Source organism: Urocampus carinirostris, chromosome 6, assembly GCF_059441175.1.
Source record: "Urocampus carinirostris isolate Australia breed hairy pipefish chromosome 6, RoL_Ucar_1.0, whole genome shotgun sequence".
NCBI lineage: Eukaryota > Metazoa > Chordata > Actinopteri > Syngnathiformes > Syngnathidae > Urocampus > Urocampus carinirostris.
Window position 1 is genome coordinate 4,488,805 of NC_142354.1, and position 24,276 is coordinate 4,513,080.

General features: G+C 40.1%; 1 protein-coding gene across 1 annotated transcript in view; it reads right to left on the reverse strand.

Annotated features, from left to right (window-relative positions):
* Nucleotides 1-2,230: 2,230 nt before the first annotated feature.
* The window catches only part of LOC148363593 (choline/ethanolaminephosphotransferase 1-like), a 32,715-nt gene continuing 10,669 nt past the window's right edge, over nucleotides 2,231-24,276 (reverse strand). The window contains exons 3-10 of the mRNA XM_088337531.1: nucleotides 22,248-22,422; nucleotides 22,013-22,160; nucleotides 20,230-20,371; nucleotides 20,051-20,135; nucleotides 16,375-16,506; nucleotides 13,888-14,046; nucleotides 5,192-5,317; nucleotides 2,231-2,890 (exon numbers count right to left, since the gene is read on the reverse strand). Of these exons, the coding sequence (XP_088193657.1) occupies nucleotides 2,783-2,890; nucleotides 5,192-5,317; nucleotides 13,888-14,046; nucleotides 16,375-16,506; nucleotides 20,051-20,135; nucleotides 20,230-20,371; nucleotides 22,013-22,160; nucleotides 22,248-22,422 (1,075 nt within the window). The 3' untranslated portion in view covers nucleotides 2,231-2,782. The remainder of the gene's footprint in view (nucleotides 2,891-5,191; nucleotides 5,318-13,887; nucleotides 14,047-16,374; nucleotides 16,507-20,050; nucleotides 20,136-20,229; nucleotides 20,372-22,012; nucleotides 22,161-22,247; nucleotides 22,423-24,276) is intronic.

Sequence of the window (24,276 nt, forward strand, 5' to 3'; positions counted from 1 at the left end):
GCCCTTGACTCTGCAAAACCAGCCTATCAAAGGTGATATCGGTACAAAAGAATAACCCCAAGTGCCGAAGAGGATTTATCATCGCTAACGAGGCAAGATTGTTCCAGCTGGCTCTACACATTCAGCCCATGACTTTAAGGTCTTTATTTATAATGAGATTCAACGCATAAGGGAAGCGAAATCTAAAGACCATGTAAATACGTCACGTCAAAGATCTGAAAATCATAGATGCACGACATGGTGGCTGTCCACGGATTTATTTCCTGATTAAGTGATCTGTCACTTGATAATTTTACATAGGGGGTGAATACGGCCAAACCGACTACTTGCCTGTTTGACTCGCTTCCAGGTTCGCTGATTAAAGGTCTTTTCGGGGTCCTTGGACCTTCAGTTCTGAATATTTTAAACGTATCACTCTCCTCAGGTTTTGTTCCAGCGGCTTTTAAGTCAGTGTTATACACTTAAACGACCCAACCTTGACCCAGAAAGCTTATGTAATTACAGACCTGTGTCAAGAATACCATTTATATCTAAAGTACTTGAAAAAGTTGTGGCACAACAGCTGAACTATTTTATTTCTAAGAATCTTTTTTTTAATCTAAGCAATCAGGATTTAGGGCTAATCACTACTGAGACAGCCGTGGTTAAGGTAACCAATGAACTTCTACTGGCAATGAACTCTGGCACTTCATCTCTGTTGCTGGTACTGAACTGAAGTGCTGCCTTTGACACTGTGAACCAGAATATCTTACTAGATACTGGAAGAATGGTCTCTCAGGAACCATCCTCTTATGGTTCTGATTCCATTTCAAACTTCTGTTTGGACAAATCATGGCAAAATGTCACTGACATAGTTTAGTTTAAAAAAATCTTACATCATGGCGTGTCTTACATTCTTTCAAATGTATTTTCTTTTTTTGATTGACATGAATACCATTCAGTGACAAATGGTAAATGGACTAGATTTATATAGCGCTTTACCAGTCACTGAGGACCGACAAAGCACTCTACAACATGGAGTCATCCATGCAAGACGTCTACCTGCATATCGGAGGCAGTCGGGGTTGAGTGTCTTGCCCAAGACCTCTTCGACATTCAACTCGGAGGAGCCGGTAATCGAACCTGCGACCTGTGGTCCCAAGAGGACAGCTCTACCTCTTGAGCCCAGACAATGTAATGGTAAGGAAAAATAACATTGTATCTGTCACAAGCACCCATGCCACTCCTCAACACAATTCAGCATTGTGATTTGACTAAACCACTAGTGGGCAGCCACCAGCAAAGGGCAGAAGGCTCGGTAGAAGATGGCTTCTCTGGGCAATTCCATCCATCCATTTCCTGGACTGCTTCTCCTCAGTAGGGTCGCTAGAGCCCATTTCAGCTGTATTCAGGCATGGGGCAGGGGACACCCTGAACTGGTTGCCAGCCAGTCGCAGGGAACACAGAGACCGACAACTGACTCGCTCATTCACACCGAGGGACAATTTAGACTGGTCAATTAACCTGCCGCGCATGTATTTGGATCGTGGGAGAAAACTGGAGTGTCCAGGGTGAATCTACGCAGGCATGAGGAGAACATGAAAACTCCACAAAGGGAGGCAGTTAGCTGGATTTGAACCAGAGATATCTGGACTATGGGGAAGATGTTCTAACGGCTTATCCACCGTTATGGTAATTCACAAATTCAAAAATTAATCTCGCTTCTGTGTTTTCATTTCCCCGTCCCCAATGCTTAAAAGTAGGGAGCATAATTTGAAGGGGGCTTAAAAAGATGAAAGTTAAATATTTCCTCTATTATGTTATCAATGCAGAACAGAGTTCAAAGAGCCCTTATGCTTTACCTTCCACTGCACCTATATGCTTTTATCGTAATTTTATCAGAGATGTTCGGGGCGGAACACATTAGGTTAGAGGAAATGAAAGGCGGGAGGAGTCCTGGCGAGTGACGTCATGCTCGTCCCCGCAAGTTGATTTTTATGTTTGTCGGTGGTGCTTAAAAATGGCAAAAGAGGAGGCCTATTTCAAGTAGAGTCCAAAAGCCAACCCGTTCCCCCCAAAATATGAGAAAAAAAATAAAAAAGTTTGGCGTCTAAGGAAAGTTCATACTTGCATGTGCATCATGAACGAGCCTTACTAGGGCACGACTTTGAACCAAGAGGTGGCGGCAGAGAGTAAGAACGTTCCAAATTCCGCTACTTAAAGAATTCCACGACATAAATGAAGAAAAAGATTATTAAATAAACTATATTTTGTATTTCAGTTATATTTACATTTCCATACACTCATTTTTAGAGATCTATGTAATAGGCCTTATATTTATTTATGATTTGGCACAAACAAACAAACAACTCCATACAAACATGTTGGCAATAAATAACCCAGTTTAACCCTGAAAAAATATACACCTAAATGTTATTGCAACTGTAAAAATGAACTACCAATAAGCTGTGTTAAGTGCGTGTGTAAAACAATACTGAATTGCAGCAATAAGGATGTGAGCTAGTCAAAAGCGATGTATTTACAGTACAATAGCAAAAAAAAGGTAATTAAAAAAAGATGTAACATTTTTTTTCCTTCCGTGTGAGAATGTGTTATTGTAGCAGTCTTCACAAAAACACTCACTGGAAATACCATTAATGTATGATCACATGACTGCGTCTGACAATCGCTGTGCAACTTTTTACACGCCAACTGAGATGGACGGCTTGAAAGTCGGCCGGAGTGTGGCGGGTAAAGTTTTGTGTTAGTTTGTGCCTTTGATGGTGAGTTTTATCATTTCCTCTCAGTGAAGTGAGCAAGGCTTGATCTTGAAGACGAAGATGTGAAGGTGGCTAGCGATCTGGTTGCACACGCTCACGCAGTAACGCACCAAATCCATCAATGAAAGTACCTGCAAAGATGGTAAAGAAGATCACATTATATAATGTGCTTTTCACCTTGCAAAGCCCCCAGATGCTTGAACATGGTAACTATGAGCGTAACCATCCCGTGTTTGGGAGTGCTCAGGCAGATTCAATCAAAGCAGACCCAAAAATAACACGTTTAAAACCCTCTTTTCCTTGATGAAGATGGGCGCAAACATGATAAGAAAGACTTGTAAATAACTTTTAACCTTCCACCATAATATTGATGTAAACATGTTTCTATAATAATATTCCTTAAAGACGGGGCATTATTTTTTTTTTTTCTCGAGAGCAAAGATAAAATATGCTTTTATTCTTAATGCGTCTCAACGGAAGCATGCATTTCAGATACTACACTTGAGATCGAAGTTTGAGAACTTGTAAAAAAAAATTGAATAATTTTGAAATATTACCTTCTTCACTGTTCCAAAGTTAAATTCAATTTTATTGTGTCAATATCGCACTTTTTTAAAAATAAATTGACTCAAGGCCCAATTTTTTTTTCAGAAAACACACCGACCTAAAAGAACACATGGATTAAAGTAAGAGAACAGCAATGACTTTGGCATGGAAACAAAAATCTATAGTTTATAACAGTCGGGAATTAGTAAGAAGTGTACAGGCCTCTGCTGTGAATGACTTCAGCACATCTACGGCCACATGATAGCACTAGTCTCTAACTATTTTGGTGTGACTTTTGGTCCATTCTTCTTCCAGCCTCTTCCACAGTTCAGTGATTGTAGTCAGTTTCTTAACCATAACTGTCAGCAGGGATTTTCCAGATGTTCTCTTTTGGGTTGAGATCGGGACTCTCAGGCAGTCCATGCCATTAATTCCCCTTTAGGGATTTTTTAACCCGTTTTGCTATGTGACATGGAGCATTGTGCTGTATGAACACTGCAGACTGATTGGGCGAAGGCATGTAAGGAACCATGTGCTTTTGAAGAAGTTTCTGATACATGTTTGCATTCACTTGGCGATGTTGGTGTACAAGAGGCCCAACTCCTGCTACAGAAAATATGCCCCAAACCATGACACTTCCTCTTCCACCAACTTTTTTTTTTTTTTTTTTTTTTTTAAAACACTTTGGGTTTAATCTTTCTCCAATGTGTCGCGGAACATAATGCTTCACATCAGACCCAAATCAATTTTAGTTGCTTTTATCACTGAAGTGATATTTGGACCAGATTTCTGTCCAAACAACGTGCCGATCAGCAACGACATGCTGATCAGCAAAGCGCAGTCTAGCTTTTTGATTTTTTTTTTTTGCTGATTAGGGGTTTGGTCACTGCAGTGTGGGCCACTAGTGATTACACGGCAAGACACTGTATGGCAAGACAGATCCTTACCAGCTGCAGTGTGTAAATGACTACACTTTGACATCTTCTGCAATGACCCGTCCTTGCTTATAGTCTGCCATGGACAACCAGCCTTCTCGGGCGACTTATATGAGTTTGTAGTTATTGTAAAGATTAAATATTCTTGAAATCACAATCTTGCTATGGTTGATGGGGTTATCCCTTTTGTTTTTATTTGGACAACCTTCTGCTAGAAGTCCACCATTTTGCAAAGTCAGTGAAACTGGCAGATAGAATGCCAGTTAAATAAGGGCTGACAGATAATCAAGGAAATTAGCAAAATGTGCCAGATAAGTACCATTAGGTGTGAAGGACCTGAAAGTGTCCTAATTTTAATCAGTTATTTTTGGGCAAAATACAGGTATTTTTTTAATGCCTTAGCCATTTTGTGACTGTTGTAGTAGCATGGTATAGACTCAACAAAATACCTTTAAACTGTTGGACAGTGAAAATCGCCTTTTTTCAGAATCATTCAGTTGTTTGTAAATTGTTCTCCAATTTGATCTCCAGTGTATATCGGCAGTTAGAAGAGTCAGTCATCACAACTAAACAAGGATTAGGAAACTTTGTAAAGTAAAAAGTGAGTCTGCTAAGCAAGGACTATAGTGTGTGATGTGTTTATATTATCGCCAGCATAATTGCTTATTTTGATTGGGACCATAATTATATTGCATATTTTGTAACCAATTTATTCAGTTAAAGGGTCATGTGTGATAAAAAGTGAACATATAATATTTTTAACTGTTTCCCAAAAACACAGGGATCACAGTCTTAAAAAAAAGTACATTCCTTGTTATTATAAGTACATAATCTTAACTTCACAACCAACATTTTTCTCTTAAAATATCCAAACATTAGTAGTTGAAGAATGTTTTTTTCTTCTTCATTTAAGAGAAAGTAGTACGAGTATCATAGTGTACACATACTCACCAATGCAATCCATAGCACTAGGTACTCGTCAATAAAACTATTGAAATACTGATTCAGAAAGAGAAGGCCAGGTCCAAGAAAAGCCAAGTCGTGCAGGTGCATCTCGCTTTTTGTCATGTGGGCCACCTGAAGAAAACAAAAACACATGAGCCTTATATTACATTGACTTGAAATGATCTATATTGCCACAAATCTGCGGGAAGGTTGCCCTTTTAACCAATTCAATGTCAGACCTTGCTCTCAAATAGGAAGTGCCGTTGCCAACCAATTTTTGCCATTTTGACTCATTTAAAGTGTACAGAAAACTTAGCTCTGTAGCTATAAAGACAAAGACATGTCAAAAGAAAGCTTAAACCCTCATCTTTTAATTAGAGAGAAATATGCTTCTCTCTTTTAACGATTGAGTAGTAAACAACAGTTAAACATTGCTAAGTTTCTTGAAAAACGCGTTTCGAAAACTGAGAAAACGGCTCTTGCAAAAGGGTGCATTTCAAGCAGAACTTATCTTTACATATATCTGTCATACAAAAAATATCAAATAATGCTTTCAAGTCAAGTCATGTTTATTTGTTTAGCCCTTAATCACAAGGAGTGGCACTTTGCTTCCAAAATAACAATATATTGCAAGAACACTAAACATATGCATGAACAATGCAAGAACTTTGCAGGAACTATTGAGCCAGCGATGTTTCCGGTGACGTGATTACAAGATTCGGGTCATCATGACGCTTGCGGGCATGCACTCTTCCGCATGATGACGAAAATGGACATTGTTTTTTTTTTTTTTTTTTTTTAGATAGAATATAGCGTTAAAGCGTTAACAGTCTAATTAAAGCTCCACTTAGCTCACCACAGAGCATATTGGTTGCCGACACACAGCCATACGGTGTCATACAGTGGACACAGGAAAAAAACATAAAAAATGTGTTGATAAAGACCTGATCTAAGCTACTCCTGCCATCTTAATAGTTACTGATGGGCAGAGGCAAAGCCTTCAGAATAGTTTAAAAGACAAAAACATATTTTTACATTTTGGCACTCAGGGACAATGCTTCTGAAAACATTTATACGTTATGGCACTGAATGAGTTTATCAGTCTTTTTTAAAGCATTGGGAACCCAGAGAATATTGTCAGTAATATCTATAAGTTGTCACAATGTACACTATTGTTCAAAGGTTTTGGGGTCTCTCGGACACTTTTGTGTTTTCAATGAAAAAGTGACACTAATTCATCAAATGAGTCGTCCAATGTCCGTTCTTTTACACTTATGAATCTCTTACTTTTGTTTGCTAGTCTCATATATGGCTTTTTATTTTTCTCCACTCTTCTTTGAACGCCAGCACTTCAATATTTACCACGGATTGCAGAGACATAGAAAGAAAGACTGGGTAAAGAGACGGACAAAAGTCTCCCCTTGTAGCACTTCACTGTGACCTTGGAGAGAGACAGTTAAAGACCGATGTACTATGTTAAAAATGTTGACAGCGGCCAGCATGAAGCTCAAAAAATGAAGCTGTCACTTAGAGACATGAGTTTTTATTTTGCAAAAGTGTGCTTAAACACGTACGTTTGGCATTGATGGGGAGGACATGTTGCCATCAATATTGATATTTGTGCAATAAAGACAGACAATTAAAGCTACAATATTAATTTACATTGTTAAAAATGCATTGGGTGTATTTCTGATTAGTTAAATGTTATTTCCATTAAAAAAAACGTGCTATTCCTTCAAAACTCAATTTCTAAACGACCCTAAACGTTGGAACGACAGTATATCTGGCAAGTCAGGTCCGCTTACAATGCAAGGGGCAAATTAAGAGAGTGGAGGGGAGAGGTTGCAACCACTTTACCAACGAAAGATATGGACAGGGATGGAGGAAACACCTGACACTCTTCCGCCAAAGAAAACATTTCTTTGTCCAATCATGTTGATATTATTATTTTTTTTTTTCAGTAAGTCAAAGTTTCCATCAAACTTTAATGTGATGTGAGATAAACACCACGCAGTAAATTCATTTCAGGGTAAGTCCTTAAATTACTGTTATGTGATGTTAATGAAAAGGGACATTGTGTAATATTTGACCACTGTATTGTGTCATTACATACCCGTCATCGCATACGTTCTCCTCGGATTTCAGAGTTTATGATCATTTCAAATTGTGTTTGTATGGCATTTTTTTTAAAATATAATGCTATGTATAAGAAGCAACACTAAATTCAATGCAAATAGAGAAAAAACATCTTATTTTTACACAAATCATCTTTGTTTTTATTATACATAGCCAAGATTGTGTTTGTATAGTTTAAAATAAATCATCTCAATTTTCAGAGCCCAGTGTTTGATAGTATAGTGATACTCCACCCTCTTTTCATCTTTCTACTTTGCACATGCTCAGTGCAGACGAGGCACTCAAGCTTACATTATGTCACAAACGTGATTCTGCGGAGATTTTATCATATTGTTTAATTAAACAACACTGAAGAAACATTTCTTTGACACAATGAAAGGTAAAAGAGTGACTTGATTTTTTTGCTCAAAAAAACTCAAAATATAGCCAATAGTACCTAAACCCCGGGTAACAAAAGTTAGTACACCCTTAAGTTAAAGTTACTGAAGTTCAATATTTTGTGACTGCCATGATTTTGCAGAACCTCTTTAATCTCCCTGGTCATGGATTTCACCAGAGGCTCACAAATTGCCACTGGAATACTCTTCTGCTCCTTCACGACAACATGACTGAGCTGATCTTGTGCTTCTCCACATTTTGCTCTAGGATGCCCCAAATATGTTCTATTGGATTTAGATATGGAGACATGCTTGGTCAGTCCACCCCCTTTACCCCAAGCCACTTTAGAAAACCCTTGGTCATCTTTAAGTGTATTTGGGGTCATTGTCAGGCTGGAACATTGCCCCGTGTCCCAGTTTCTAGAAGGATGGGATCATTCTCTGCTCCAGTATTCCACAGTACATGCTTGAGTTAATGTTTCTGTTATTGAAATGCAACTTCCAAATTCCAGATAATAATAATAATAATGCATTTAATTTAAAAGCGCCTATCAAGCCACCCAAGGACACTGTACAATGAGAAACACAATGTAAAAAATTGTAAGCGAAATATTAAATAGAAACAAGACATAAAATCATAAAAAACATAGAAAATGGAGAAGCTATGTGTTGTAGGCAGTCCTGAACAGGTGTGTTTTTAGACGGGACTTAAAAGTGGAGAGAGGTGTGCCGTTTTGGAGGTCCGGAGGTAGATTGTCCCAAAGCTTTGGAGCAGCGCGAATGAAGGCTCTGGCTCCTATGGTGCTCAGGTGGGCAGGGGGCACTGACAGTCGGAGGGAGGACGAGGATCTGAGGGAGCGAGTGGGGACGTGCACCTGGAGAAGGTCGGACAGGTAAGGAGGGGCCAGGTTGTGAATGGCCATATAAGTATATTGGATCAGTTTGTAGCTGATGCGATGTTGAACAGGAAGCCAGTGTAGCTGTTGGAGAACGGGGGTGATGTGCAGCTGGGAAGATGTTTTTGTGATGATGCGAGCAGAGGCGTTTTGAACCAGCTGAATTTTATGGAGGGACTTTTTAGGAAGGCCAAAGAGGAGAGCATTGCAGTAGTCAAGGCGGGATGTGACAAGACTGTGGACGAGAATAGCAGTGGTGCAGGGGGTGAGGGAAGGGCGGAGTCTGGTAATATTGCGGAGGTGGAAATAAGCAGTGCGGGTGATGGTGTTGATATGTGGGTGGAAGGTAAGCATGCTATCCAGGATGACACCCAGACTCTTGACCTGGGGGGAGGAGGACACTAAGGAGCTGTCGATGTTAAGAGAGAAATTGTTTACTTTGGATAAAGTGGATTTGGTGCCAAGAAGGGGGATTTCTGTTTTATTGGCATTTAAATTAGGAAAGTTTGTTGTGAACCATGTTTTGAGTTCGGAAAGGCAAGAGGTGAGGGAGGGAGGTGGGAGTATGGAGTTTGGTTTGCAGCAGAGGTAGAGTTGGTTGTCATCAGCAAAGCAGTGAGAGTGGATATTAAATTTGCGGAGGATAAGACCAAGAGGCAAGAGGTAGACGATGAAGAGAAGAGGACCTAAGACAGATCCCTGGGGTACACCTGTGGTGACTAGGGAGGGGTTTGAGGTGAAGTATTTCAGCTGGACAAACTGAGTGCGGCCAGTGAGGTAGGAGTGGAACCAACTGAGGGGAGTGTGGGTGAGACCAATGGAGGAGAGTCTATTGTGGAGGATAGGGTGAGAGATTGTGTCGAAGGCAGCGCTCAAGTCTAGGAGGATGAGGATGGAGACTAAACCGGAGTCAGATGCTATGAGGAGATCATTTACAATACGGATTAGGGCAGTCTCTGTGCTGTGGCGGGGGCGGAAACCAGAATGAAAGGGTTCATAGAGAGAGTGGAGGGACAGGTGGGAGTGGAGTTGAGCAGCAACAGTTTTATCAAGGATTTTCGAAATAAATGGAAGGTTGGAGATGGGGCGGAGGTTGTCAAAGTTGTTGGGGTCAGCACCATGTTTTTTCAGTGTAGGGTTAACAGCAGCGGTTTTGAAAAGTGATGGGACAATACCTGAAGAGAGTGAGGGGTGGATAATGGCAGATATGAGAGGAAGCAGGGAAGGGAGGCAGGATTTAACAAGGGATGAAGGGAGGGGATGGAGCTGGCAAGTGGTGGGCTTGGATTTGAGTATGAGGTTGGATGATTCATCAGTCGTGGGTGGAGCAAAACTGAAGAAGAAGTGACAAGGAGAAGGATATTCAGATGGGGAGAGAGCAGACAGGTTTTGATGGAGTTGGTGATGAATCTTAAGGATTTTGTGATTGAAGTACTCCATTATGGAGTTGCAGGTTGTTGTGGAGTACAGCTGGAGGGGGAGAGAATTTGGTGGATGGACGATTTTGTTCATGACAGAGAATAGAGTTCTTGAATTTCCTTCGTTGGAAAGGATGAGGCCGGAGTAGTAACTGGATTTGGTTTGTGCAATTTAGTCCTTGTATTTAGCAATATGGGTAATGTACATGTCCTTATGGATGGTGTGGCCGGTTTTCTTATAGAGTCGCTCAAGTTGGCGTTTTTTGATTTCATTGACCTAAGAGCGGGTGTGAACCAGGGGGCAGATGTGGAGAATGAGGCAGTCCTGGTCTTCAGGGGGGCAAGATAATTTAGAATATTTGTGAGGCAGGCATTGTAGTGAGCGGTGAGGTCATCCGGGTTTGAAAGAGCATCTGGGGGCGGGGAACGGTCAATAATGGAGCAGAGGGTGTCAATGTTGATATTTTTGGTATTACGAAAAGAAATGAGACGGGAGGTTTTGACAGTAGAGAGACAGAGTACCGTGTTAAAAGTGAGGAGGACATGATCAGATTCAGGAAAAACATCAGCAGTGGGCTTGGAGGGAGAGAGGCCAGAGCAGCAAACCAAGTCCAATGTGTGGCCTTTAATGTGGGTGGGAAGGTCAATAAGACTGTGTATCTCGAGGCTCTCCAGGCAGGATGTGAAGTCTCTGGTGAGTGGCAGGTTGGGGTTGTCCATGTGAATATTGAAATCTCCCAATAAAATTAAATTTGGCGAGAGAGTGGATAAGTGTGTAATTAAGCTGGAGAATTCATTGATAAAATCACTATGTGGCTTCGGGGGGCGATAAATTGTAGCAATGATGGTTGGCGAGGGTCCAGGGAGCTTAAACACCAGGCATTCAAAAGAGCTTGATGCAGGGACGGAGACAGGCAAGATTTTCAAATTCTCGCGGTGGATTACCGCGAGGCCTCCTCCACGGCCACTGCCACGGGGACGGCAGATGTAAACAAAGCCGGGAGGAGTGGAGTCATTCAGAGCAGCGAAGTCGTTTGTTTGTTGCCAGGTTTCTGTTAAAATGAGGAAGTCAAGTTTGCGTTCAGCGAGGACGTCTTGGATGAGGTGGCCCTTGTTCCTGATTGAGCGGATGTTCAGTAATCCAAAGTTGACGGCAGAGGTGTCATGTTTGACGGCGGCAGTGCTGTTAGCCGACCTAGCCAGGCGGGCTAATGCATGACAGTTAGCGTTGCGGCCGCAGTTTCTGGGACGGCGTCGAGATGTGGACCAGGTCGAGTTGATTGAGCCAGGGTTTTTATACTCGACGTGTCTGCGCGACCCGCGGTGAATGTAGCGGCGTCGAGGCAGGCGAGCGATGTCAGGATGATGGTGCAGCTCCGGTGGCGGAGGCTGCAGTGCAATCCACTGGATCCGGAGAAGATCCGCGACAGAATAGTTGAGCAATCCTGTCGCTGGATGATGGCAGAACGTCAGGAGTATCAGGAATAATCCAAAGGCGGCGAGGTTTTGGCACGCCATGACAAGGGAGAGAGGCCGGTGCGGTGACAGCTAGTAAGTTTAAGCTACCGGCGTTAGCCCGTGGACTAAGTTACGAATGGGGTTTGATTGATCAGGTGAGACGATGGTTCAGGTTACATCAACCGCAGTACCCACAGTCCAAAACAGAAGGGCAAAAGAAAGATCAGAAAGAATATCAGAGCTTCGAAAAGTTTGGAAAAGTTTAGAGTGAGAAGCGGCGACATACACGCCAGCGTCCTCTCACCACTCCGCCAGCGTCCTCTCACCACTAAATGCAGAAAATGAATTAATAATTTGTGAGCCGGCTGCTGTTGAGCAGGCGGTGGAGGCTGCTCAACAGAAGGACATGTTTTCCGTCAAGAGAGCTTATGTAATTATAGACCTGTGTCCAACCTACCGTTTCTTTCTAAAGTACCCATGCATCACCAAACCATGACAATCCTAACACCATGCTTGACTTTAGGCACGAAACATGTTTGTACTCCTCACCTGGTTGCCGCCACACATGCTTAACACTAAAGGTGGGTAGTAACTGAGTACATTTACTTGAGTAAGTTTTGGGAAATTTTGTACTCCGAGGAGGATTTTTAAATCCCTAAGCGGACGCTTCCCTACTAACTAGCATTTGACTTACGAAAAACGGTAGATACGAAAAAAATATGGGATGTCGAAAAATATCCAGACATTGCTGTAAGTTAGATTCTGTAGTGTGCACCTTTTTCGAGTACATTACTGTAGTGCTTTCCGTTGCGAGGTGAAGCGGTGAGAGGTCACCCAACAACAGCCACCCTGAAGAAGAAATCCGCTTCCTCTTCCTGGTTCGTGTGTAAACATTCTATACTGTATCTCTAGCATGCTAACAACTTTGACATTTTTATTGTTTAATATGTCGTGCATCCATTCAATATGGTTGGTGTAAAGTAGAGGCAAGTCGTTTAATTTGAAATGAAAGTGGAGTATGGAAACTTGAGGCTGTTGAGAAAATTGTTGGATCGATTTTTTTTTTTGGGCCACTTTTTACCACGGAGGAGGAAGTCGCCTAACTGTTTAAACTCATCTTCCAAAAGTTAAGCTTAACTTTATTTATCTTTATAGAGCACATTATTTTATTAAATGCTTCTTTCTTTAGTAAAAACAATACAAAAATAAATATATTTATTATACATATATTTTTTTTTTTAGTACAAAACAATACAGGTCAAGGCTGCTGCCCCCGCGATTCGACCCCGGATAAGTGGAAGATAATGAATGGATGGATGGATGGATGGACAATACAGGTTTCTTATACAAACCTTAAACATACAAACTATAGCACTGAAGCAACTTGTTTGTAAGTAGGGCAGTGTCTGTCTTTCTACTTGAGTAAATTTGTAAAGAAAAAAAACGGTACTTTTACTCCGCTACGTCAGGCAAAATTGAAGTCATTACTTCGTTACCTAATAAATCCCCTCCACGAAAGTACGCATCTGTCTTTATTAGGACGCTGAACTCAGGCAGGCTCTACCATGTTTTACCAATTAACATGGCAGCCTCGTCACATGACCATTCAATTTCAGCGGGGGAAATTTTGTTTACGGATGAAACCGATCTAAAATGTCGCTTATTAATACAGACTATGTAAACACAGAAGAGGAGGACCACCCCTGGTCTAACATTAAAACCATGTTCCCCCTAAAAAGGGTGCGAAACACCAACTACAATATGCAATGTATTTTTTGTTCGAATTCATGGGCTAGCTTGCTGTTCTGCTTGCAGAGCCTGTTAAGATAAGTATTGGGGCTTTAAATGTGCTACTTGGCGCTACATCAGCTCAATTTATTTATTTAATCCATAACATTTTTATTATATTGTTTGTTAAAGCACTTGAATTTACGTTGATTATTTTAATCTACTTTTAAACTAAATGTGTTTTTTGTTTATTGGATGGACTGGTAATTTGATGATCTTATTGGTTGCTTAAAAAAAAAAAAGACGTTGCTACAGTTACTCAGTATTTGAGTACTTTTTTCACTAAGTACTTTACTTTTACTCAAGTAAGTATTTGTATGACTACTTTTACTTCTACTTGAATAATATCATTCTGAAGTAACAGCACGTTTACTTAAAAAAAATGTTTGGCTACTCTACCCACCTCTGCTTCACACCATCTGAGCCCCCCAAAATAATATTTGTCTCATCAGACTAGATATCTTTCCAGTAAGACACAAGCTTTGTTGACATACTTCTTTTCATTGTGTCAAAGTGATGTCCCATTAAACATTCTAATGAAATTTCTGCAAAAATGTGAGGGGTGTACTCACTTTTATGACGTGCTGTAGTTGGGAAAAGGTTAAGACGAGAAGGTCTGTTTGACTTACGACTAATTTATTGGTGATTTTGGCGGAGACGAAGCCAAAGGCCAGTATGTAAAGACATGGGTGTTTCTCAAAGAGCTGGACGGCAGACTTCTTGTAAATCATCACAGCCAGAATGATGACAGAGCCGATGTGCAGCACTGGAGACAGCACGCTGGTTCCCTGACAACAGGCAAATACAAGCACAAAGGAAACATAACTCACACCAAAGTTATTGCATGTATACATTACTGTCACTGCATCAGGGTGGGACCTTCATCTCATAAGACATTTGCCAAAACCTTGTCTCTGACCTTGGAAACTGTCTGGTGTGCTACACTGCCCGTTGCATAATGTCCAAATTGGCAGTGGAGTTGTAATGCTTAGTCGACGTTGTTGACAAAAATAGACAATAGAAATAGTCAACAATGAATTTTATGGTCCACTATTGTTGCCATGACAAATTTTTCCAACACATACATAATCGTTGCTAACACATACCTGCCAACTTTTGAAAGTGAAAAAGCCTAGTCGCCAGGGTCCAGGTTCGGTCAGGTACAGAACGACCCGGGTGGGTGGGGTGGATATGGTTATTTGTGGTGGGGGTTGCTGTTCATTTTAGAAATTCCCCTTTTCACTTAACTGACTTCAGCACATATTTAAGCAATACAACTAAAGGCTAAATCTCAATATATTATGCAAACAATTTCACTGGCACAATTCTGAGTGTCACTGCTCCATTGAATTAGTCACTTCTCAAAGTTAAGCAAGGCACACTAGTGTCAATTGAACATGCGAGGCCAAAAGATTTTTATTCACTGAAAAGCAGATAATAAGGGACTGAAAAGCCATAAACATGTGTGGGTTGATTCACTTTAGCAAAATTAATGATATCCAAATGTTCTCCATGTTATACAAGCTACAGCCTAATCATTAATTGTTCTACATTGTGCATTGTTTTGATTTTTTTCAACTGCTTTTTCGAATGGGTCACACAGTGGCACTTGTATCCAGATGATGTTATCATAATTTTCCTAGTCATCAGGCTGCCAAGCACTATGGTCGATAGACTTGCCCGGATATGCAGCCAGACGACTGGCAGTGCTGATATAGCCGTTGTTTGAAATGGTACTTTGTCTCCATCTTGCAGTGGGATGTTTTCACGATTAAAAAAAAAAAAAAAAAAAATTCTTTAAGGGGAAAACCGTAGTTTCTGTGATGTCACCGTATCACCGTAGTGAGTTAAAGAAAACCGTACTCATTACGGCAAAACCGTAGTACTTGGCAGGTATGCTAAGACATGAGCGTTAGCATCTGTCTCGAGCGGTAACATAAACATACTGAAATGGTGGCATAAACATCAACTACGCATACCAAAGCTTCTAAGATTTTATAGCATTTTGGCCTGGATACAGCAAATATCAAAGCAACTTGCAAAGTTTGCAAAACAGACCTACATGGCGGTAACATGGAGACACACTAACATTTAAAGAGCACGATGTACAGTTGAACGAAACGGAGTCTGACTTGCTTTGATAAGATTTAAGTAATTTTCAAGCAGCGCTAATTGTCAGCTATGTCAATCAGATAACATTTCTAGAAAATGTTTATCATATAGTTTTAGTTAAATTGATGATAAAATGATTCCATTGAACAAAAATCAGAAACTTCTCATGCCCTTCATTCTTGTTCAAGAAAAATGTTTTTGTCAGTCCCCAGTGACGGATATGTTTACTACATTTAGTATTACCAAAGTGGAGAAGAACTTTGGCCGAATAACCTAGATCAGTGGTCACCAACATGGTGCCCATGGACAAAAAAAAGGGCAAACGTTGGTCCCCGATACTTTGTGAAAAAAAGAGGAAAAAGAAAGCCGGCGCATCGTGTACCTCCGGGACCTACCGCGGGTTGTTTACCGGTAAAAGTGACACAGAGGCAGATCGGATTGGATTTAGTGATTTGGAGTGAAGATGACAGTTTGGTAAGTATCTTCTTTATGCGAGAGTTATCTGAATAACTCCTAATGTGTTACATTGTTACTGACGCGCGTGTCTAAGATATGCACTCGTGCATGTGCAACGCTAGTAGACCGGGTTCTCCATTTGTTATTTTAAATTGCCTTTCAAGATGCATTTTATGTTTTTAGTGTTGGATTTCATCAAATAAATTTCCACCACGCCGAGTGTGACTTATACGTACCTTTTTCTTCTTTTTTGTGCATTTTTTGGTTGGTACAACCTATACTCTGGTGAGACTTATAGAAAATACAGTACTCGGAATAGATTTCATGTGGAAACAAGGAGCGAACTACAGTAGATGATTTATACAGTTTACTTTCAAATCCCTGTAAATCAAATTGAAATTTCCCAAATATAAAATGGCAGCTTAACTTCAAATTGCTGAACTTCCTGTGTCATTTCAAGCATGACCTTTAGAGATTAAACGAACAGAGACTGACAAATTTTCTTTCGCCAAGTGATATCAACCTTTGTAATGCATGCTCAAACTTACAGCTATTGTGGAGCCGTTCTTGCCAACTCCTCCAGTGAAGATGACCCTGAAGTAGTTGGTACAAGAGAAGATTGCTCCAAGAAACGTGAAAACAGCAGGAATCATTTTCACCTGGACGTTAATTATTGGAATCTGAAGAGAATCAGAAGAAAAGTTGATATTTAATGGCATGCTGTTACAAACGTGGCATAGGTGCACAAATAACAATAACACTTTTTTTTATTGGGTGTGACCCAATGGCAGACAATATGAAAATTCTCCATACAGAAATAATGGTACTCAGGCAATACTGTTACATGTAAACAACAGAAAACCAGGACAGGGCAGGAACAGAATACATGTGAGGGCCTTACATAATTAAGATTAAAAAGGAGGACATTTATTCCGTTACTGTTACAGAAAAAAACTTAACAAAATTACAGGTACTTTCAGTTAAAATAAGGATTACAATCTTATTTAAAAGTATATTTACATATAAATAATGCTCAAAATACAACAATTGTAATATTTGACACATAAGAGGGAGAGATGCAGCGCACACGTGTTAGTAATGTCCGTATCTGTTGCGCAAATTGTACAGACGGCCAGACTCATGCACTGTGTTGCAGGTAAAGGCACTTCTCTTTGAGTCTGTATTTTATTCATTCAATGTAGCACCCATTTCGTCAAGTTGGCATGAGCCTGCAGTTTCGTGAGGACAGCGCAGTTTGGCGCTAGTGTTGCGGTCAGGGACATTTGGTAAATATGATGATCTTTTTATGTTTTGTAGTTAATTGGTGTTCAAAATCACGATATGATCACTTTATTGTTAAATTGTAAGAATGTTTTACTTAGCCTAGTATATCGGAATATTGTCAAGATGTTTGGCTTTCGCACTTCAAACAAGTAAAACTTGAACTTGGACATGAGACATCGCAGAGTTCGTCGGAAATTTAGAATGTGAACACTTTGTGTGTTTCAAACAATATTGAGTTCTTAATTTCCTCTCAATGTAAAGTAAAACAGAGCAGAGCTTGTCTGCTACTAAAAATGAATTACACCCCTGCCATAGATGTTGAGGGTCTGCTCTGTTGAAAAACAACTGTTAAAAGTTTGGATGCTTATTTGCTTTATACACTAATGATATTTAGGTTTCACTGTATCCTCAATTTTTGACATTTTCAGCGTTATGCACAATCCTAATAACTTTTTTTGTGGAATAAGCGTTCCTATTGTGCCCTATGGTGTCTCAGTCTGATGCAGAAATTATAATTCATTCGTTTGTTACTTGCTGTCTCGATTACTGTAATGCACTACACTCCGGTCTCCCGAAATCCAAAATTAAGAGCCTTCAGCTGGTACAAAATGCTGCAGCGAGGCTTTTAACTAAAACAAGAAAGTTTGATCACATTACCCCGATTTTAGCTAACCTGCATTGGCTCCCTGTTAGCTTAAGATACGATTTTAAGGTTCCGTTGGTAGTATAGAAAGTCATTCATGGACTTGCTCCCTCATATCTTTCAGATATTATTTCCCCCTATGTTCCGGTCCGTAGCCTTCGCTCTGATAATGCTGGTCTACTAGTGATCGCAAGAGATCTGCAGGTTCGAGAGCGTCCTCAATTCCTGCCCGGTGCTGTGGAATGCTGTTCCCCCTGAGATTCGATCTGCAACCTCAGTGGAAATGTTTAAATCTAAGCTTAGAACACACTTCTATAGCATATGAATAACCTTTATTTTATGTTGACAATATCTGTGTATTATTTGCCCTCATGTAGGTTTTAGATCAGGTGATGGTGTCATAATAGGCTGTGGTTTGCAATAATCTGTGGTCAGTGCAGCCCTTTGAGACTCTTTGTAATTAAGGGCTATACAAATAAACATGACTCGACTTCTATTCGCGTTTCCCAAAATCTCTATACAATAGCAAAAATGAGGCAAGCTTAATGACCTGCACATTATAAGAATGTTCTTTGGTCCAATATATGTCTTCAATTACTCATCACTACAACATTCTTTGCTAATCAGGATGGCTACACGATTAACCGAAATGTAATTGAAATAGCAATGTGAGGCAGCGCATCTGTGTAATCGTAATACACTGAGTTTTTTGGCATGGTTTTACAGTTTGTTGTTTTATTATGTAGTGTTTGGCCAACTACAATGGCGCTATATAATAGAGCAAACACGCTGTTTTTTCGCTTGCTGGCTTTTTTTGTCCACTCACTCGCTATTTGGGTTAATTTGTTTATTGGTTAATTACCATGTTAATGTATAGCTGATTGGATGATGAACCAGATTTTGTCTCGCCACTGCTCTCCAACATTCCCTGGAGGGGTGGGGGTAGTAAATGAATGATGCAATCTCCATGGAGTAATCATTCAATCTACAGTAAACTTTTACCCATGGGCGTAACCCAAACCTCCCCAGATATTATCTAATTTTCAAAACTATTCATCACTAAAATAGAATGGGATACGCTTAAATGTAATGAAAAACACTAAACATTTTTTTTCTCAAAAACAAGAAAAACAAGACAAAAAATGCACCGTCGGAAATACTCCCTGCTTTGAAATATTTACTTCCATTTAATTCCTAGTACTGCTCTAGAGCTAGCATCCAGGTGAAAATGGGCCAAATCAGGTTTTACACAAGAAAATTCAAACCATTCCACTGTTCTCAAATATATATTTTAGTTTGAAACAAAATTTATAAAAAGAAACTTATGAAGAATAAAGATAAAATTATGAATTTATGTGAAAATGTATAAATGAATCCGTAGTTTGCATTAGCCTTACTTGCAACAAAGGGACAATGTGTATTATTTGACCAATAGATCTTGTTGTACTTTGTAGTGCAACCAAAAACAAGTGCAAGGAAGAATACTAACTATGGAGACTCAAAGTGACCAAAATGCAATATTACCTCCCATTTTCTTGCCCAGCCTTTTTTGAGATTTTTAGTTACCCTAAGCAGCAAGATGGCTGACAATTAGTTCATGTTATGTAAAATAAATGCCAATTTCTCAAGCAAGGAGTATTAATAAAATGAACGTTCATATTATAGTTCATGTATTTTGGATTATTTTTACATCAATATTTTTCTTTTTAACCAATTATCATTTTCTACCACTAGGAGGGGCTAACAAACAACTGCCCGTTTAAATTTACATATTACAGTAGGGGCGTCAAACGATGAACCAGCTGGGCACAATTAGAGACCCATGCCGTAGACCGGTGGTTTCAACCATTGTGAAATTATCCAATGTCACTTTTTAAAATTAAACATTTTATAAAACATTTATGAATCATTTTCTGCAAATATTATGTCATTGTCAAGAGTCTGTGCTATAAAAACTAGGGGTATTATAAATTATATTGTAATTAAACATGCTGTTCAGTGTCATTTTATATCATTTCATTTCAGTGGTGTGCCGCAAAATTTTTCCTATGTAAAAAACATGCCCTGGCTCAAAAAAGGTTGAAAAACCCACTGGGGTCTGGTCTCACAAAATTCTGTTGGAAACACTGCTCACTATGATTAAGTACTCTCAAAAAATAACATTGAAAAACACTTCTTTTTTCAAATCAATATCACATGCAAATTGGAATACTGGACTGAGATATTGCAATTGGGTTTGTTTTCCTAGTATCCAGCTATGATGCTATGATAAAGCTGATATGTTTAGTCCGCCTTACCATCGACTGCCAGAAGGAGGAGCCTCCCAGGGCAGCCAGCAGATACATGCTTATGATGAATAGCTGCACTTCAGTCACGTCAATGCTGAAAGGAAACATCTTTGGCATCAGAGAGCCTAATACCCAGGTGTATCAGAAATATTTTTTTCTGTGGGTGCACAGTACATTTTCATACTCACATGCCAAATCTGAGCGTTCCAGACACATAGGTCTGCCAGTGGGCACAGTAAAACATAAACATGCCGGCAAAGCAACAGAAGAACATCCAGTCGGGGTTTGTGCCCAGCTGCACGGCGATGCTGGTTCCCAACACCACAAACACTTCAAGAGACAAATGATCAAAAAGAATTACTGACAGCAAATATTGTGGAAAACCACATATAGTTTTTAACAGTGTATACTCTTAGCTGTGCCTAATTCTCAAATAGGGGATTTTGTAATGCCAATAAATAGATGCATACATTTGTCATCTCCAAATATTTTGCCCTCACACCCACCCAAAGAAATTGCATAGTACAACACAAATAACGTCCCAATTTCCCCACATACATGTACTGAATGTAAATGTAGTTTCACTTTTTACATGAGCCTGAATAAAATATAATGGTCACGATATTTTTACAGTTCACTTGTGTACAAAGGCATTAGCTCAACCAAGCCGTAAACATTTTCATTTCACTGTATTTTTGCACCCATAGGCTGCACATAAAATTTCAGATTTCATTCAAAATGTAGGGTGCAGTAAGCTCTGTCCGTCATGCAAAGTGGCGGACGGAGACCAGTTTGGTGGCCTTAAGGTTGGGCGCTCGCTCCAGAGATTGGGAGGTCAAAGTCCGAGTCAAGACTATTTTGGGTGAAATGTTTTTTTGGGGATTGTCACATTTCCGTCTAAATGAGACTTATTTGCGTCTCCTGTGACTTATAGATGTCTTTTGCAAAATTGCCATCGTATCCAGCTTGCGCGGAAGGTGACGATTGACGTCACACGCAATCCATTGTTAGCGGAGGTACTCATGGATGCAAACAACGAAGCGTACCTAGCAATTTGAAAGTTATTGTGCTACCGGGCGCTGAAGACAGTTGAAATTATGAATTCAAACATGAATTTAATCCAAAACCTAACTTTCCTTCCATTGAATGCTTTCAGTGTTTTCGTCCGCCATGGTGTGTGGATTTCCACGCTACGTAAAAGAACATGGAAACAGAGTAGCCGCGAGACTTGAAAATTAATACATCAAAGGTTTGCAACTTGGAGGAAGCTGAAAAATGAACTCCGACAAGATTTTATCAGTGTTTTACTTTGTAATCAATAATTAAATAAACCCCAACCAAACCCAGTTTTGCTTTTTTTATTCGTAGTTGTATGCTTGTCTATGTGGTTGTAAGGTGGTCGACAGACACTCTCATCCAATGAGCCAGTGTGCCGTATGAGTCGATAAATAAAGAAAAAGAACCAGCTACGGAGAGTGTGCCTTTTAACACCTTCTGCCTTATGGGTGTGTAAAAACGGTAATTTTAAATTAAAAAATTAAATCTAAATTTAATTAAATTTCAATTAAAATATATTAAAATACTGTCATTTTAAGATTAAAGCTGTTCATACCTCAGGAAGGAAGTAATGTGACACAGGGAAATAGGTCCAACGATTTCAAGCGGACAATTGTCAGAAAATAATCAAGATCACGTAAAGCGGGAAATAGATTACCATGCTTGTCACCATTAACCTTTCTTGGATGTTTTCCAATGAAGGTTGGCATCAAAAGGGCAGACTTATAATGAGCCAATTTGGTTCGAGGCCACGTGCAACTAATGTTATGCAATTGTGATCAGTGATATATTTTGACTGATTAATACGCAAATATGAACTTTTCTAATATTTGTGCAACCCTAGCCCTTACAGTAATTCCTTCAAAACATAGATGTTAAGAGTTTTTCAATTGTCTGGCAAGCAAAGAGTTTTACCCGTGGAGAGGGAGTCGCAACCGTGGTCAAAGAGTTCACCCAAAGGTGAACTGCTGTTAGTACGTCTGGCCTGCTTCCCATCGATGGCATCAAGCGACTGGTACACAAACAGGCCTGCAGCGCACATCAGATACGCCCACAGCGGAGCCTGCCGAAGCACCGTCAGTTTGCAAGGCAAAGTCTACTCATCCTTGACCCCTTCCTCCCCCCAGTAATCCCGAGGTAGATTCCTGACCTGCTCAGTGGCAGTAGGGCAGTAGTAAACCAGCACCAGGGTAGTAAAGATGTTGGTGGCCAGGCCGATGATTGTGATAAGGTTTGGTGCGATCCAGGCAGGGACGAGGGCTACCAGCCACTCCCAGTAGCGCTGCATCAAAGGCTCCAACAGTGAGCGACCAGCACTGCTGTACCTGCACACAGATGGAGCAGCAATTAGGGTCCTAAAACAGGGGTCGGGAACATATGGCTTACGAGCTAGGTATGGCTCTTTTCATGAGTGGCTCATGAGATAAGGGCCAAGGTACTCTACTCTGTAACTTTCCAATTTTAGTATATACAATGCCGAAGTGATGCAGTAGAGTTAAGGTTCGGTCCAGATTATATAGGAACATATTAAATACAGTTTACAGAACCAGTGCCTCTCCTTGGTTTAAAGGGATAAACAAAAGGATGTTTACTTCATTTTAGTTTTTTTTTTTTAATTTCCCTGTCGCTAAAAAATAAACAGAGGTTTATTTATATATTTATGTCTGTACTGACCAAGCAGAGTGCCTAATTGGCATTATTATTTATTCTAGTTTTTGTACGAATCTGGAGTATGCTCAAAGATGGATTTTTCATTGTACCCATTTTTCTTATGTCAGGTAATTTAATAAACTTGATGTTAAATTTAAGAAGAAAATGATTATTGGATTATTTGACTAATTACATAAATAATCTGACTTGTACAACCGTTATCTCGGATCATTATTTAGTTACATTTGAGGTGCTAGCTAAATGTGGTGTTAAAAAAGCTGAAGGATTTAGCGGACGCAATATAAGCACTGGCACAGTTTCTGAGCTCTTTGAACTCCTTTCTGGAGCAGTTGCGTCCTTTCCTTCATACAATGGCTCGATTGACTCACTCATGAATGAATTTAATACTACCCTGACTAGTGTCCTGGATTCAATAGCGCCCATAAAGCTAAAATCGCGTCCTAAAAGACGCATGCCTTGGTTTACTGATGAAACTAGAATCCTTAAACAAGAATGCAGGAAATTGGAAAGAAAATGGCACGCTACCAAGCTTGAGGTTTTCCATCAAACGTGGTGTGACAGCTTGTTAAAGTATAAAGCGGCCTTGCCTCTGCAAAATCGGCCTACCTTTCAAAGGTGGTTGCGTCTCAAAAGAACAATCCCAAAGTCCTTTTTGACACTGTAGCATCGCTTACAAGGCAACAGACTATCGCAGAAAGTTCGACGCACTCTGCTCATGACTTAATGGTCTTCTTTACTAAGAAGATTCAATGCATACAGGAAGAAATTGCTAAAGACATTATTAATACCACACATATTAAAGGGCTGAAATCTACAGATGCACGACAGGGTGGCTGTCCAGGGAAATTGTCCAGTTTTAGTGAACTGTCAGTTGATGATCTCAAACAGGTGGTGAATGCGGCCAAACCGACAACTTGCCAGTTCGACCCGCTCCCAGGTTCACTTATTAAAAGTCTTTTTGGCGTCCTTGGACCTTCAGTTCTAAATATTATAAACATATCACTCTCCTCAAGTGTAGTTCCAGCAGCTTTTAAGTCCGCCGTTATTAAACCCACACTGAAACGACCCAACCTTGATCCAGAAATCTTAAGTAATTATAGACCTGTGTCAAACCTACCTTTCCTTTCTAAAGTACTTGAAAAAGTAGTGGCACAGCAGCTGAATGATTTCATATCCGAGAATAACCTTTTTGAATCCATGCAATCAGGATTCAGGGCTAACAACTCTACTGAGACAGCTCTGATCAAGGTAACAAATGATCTCCTACTGGCAATGGATTCTGGCGCTTCATCACTTTTGCTGCTGCTGGATCTTAGTGCTGCTTTTGACACAGTGCACCACAATTTCCTACTAGAACGGTTGGAAAAATGGATTGGTCTCTCAGGAACCGTCCTCTCATGTTCAGATCCTACCTCTCAGATAGGACGCACTGTGTTAAATATGGCGAAATTACATCTGAGCCCTTTAATGATACCTGTGGTGTTCCGCAGGGTTCAGTGCTTGGCCCC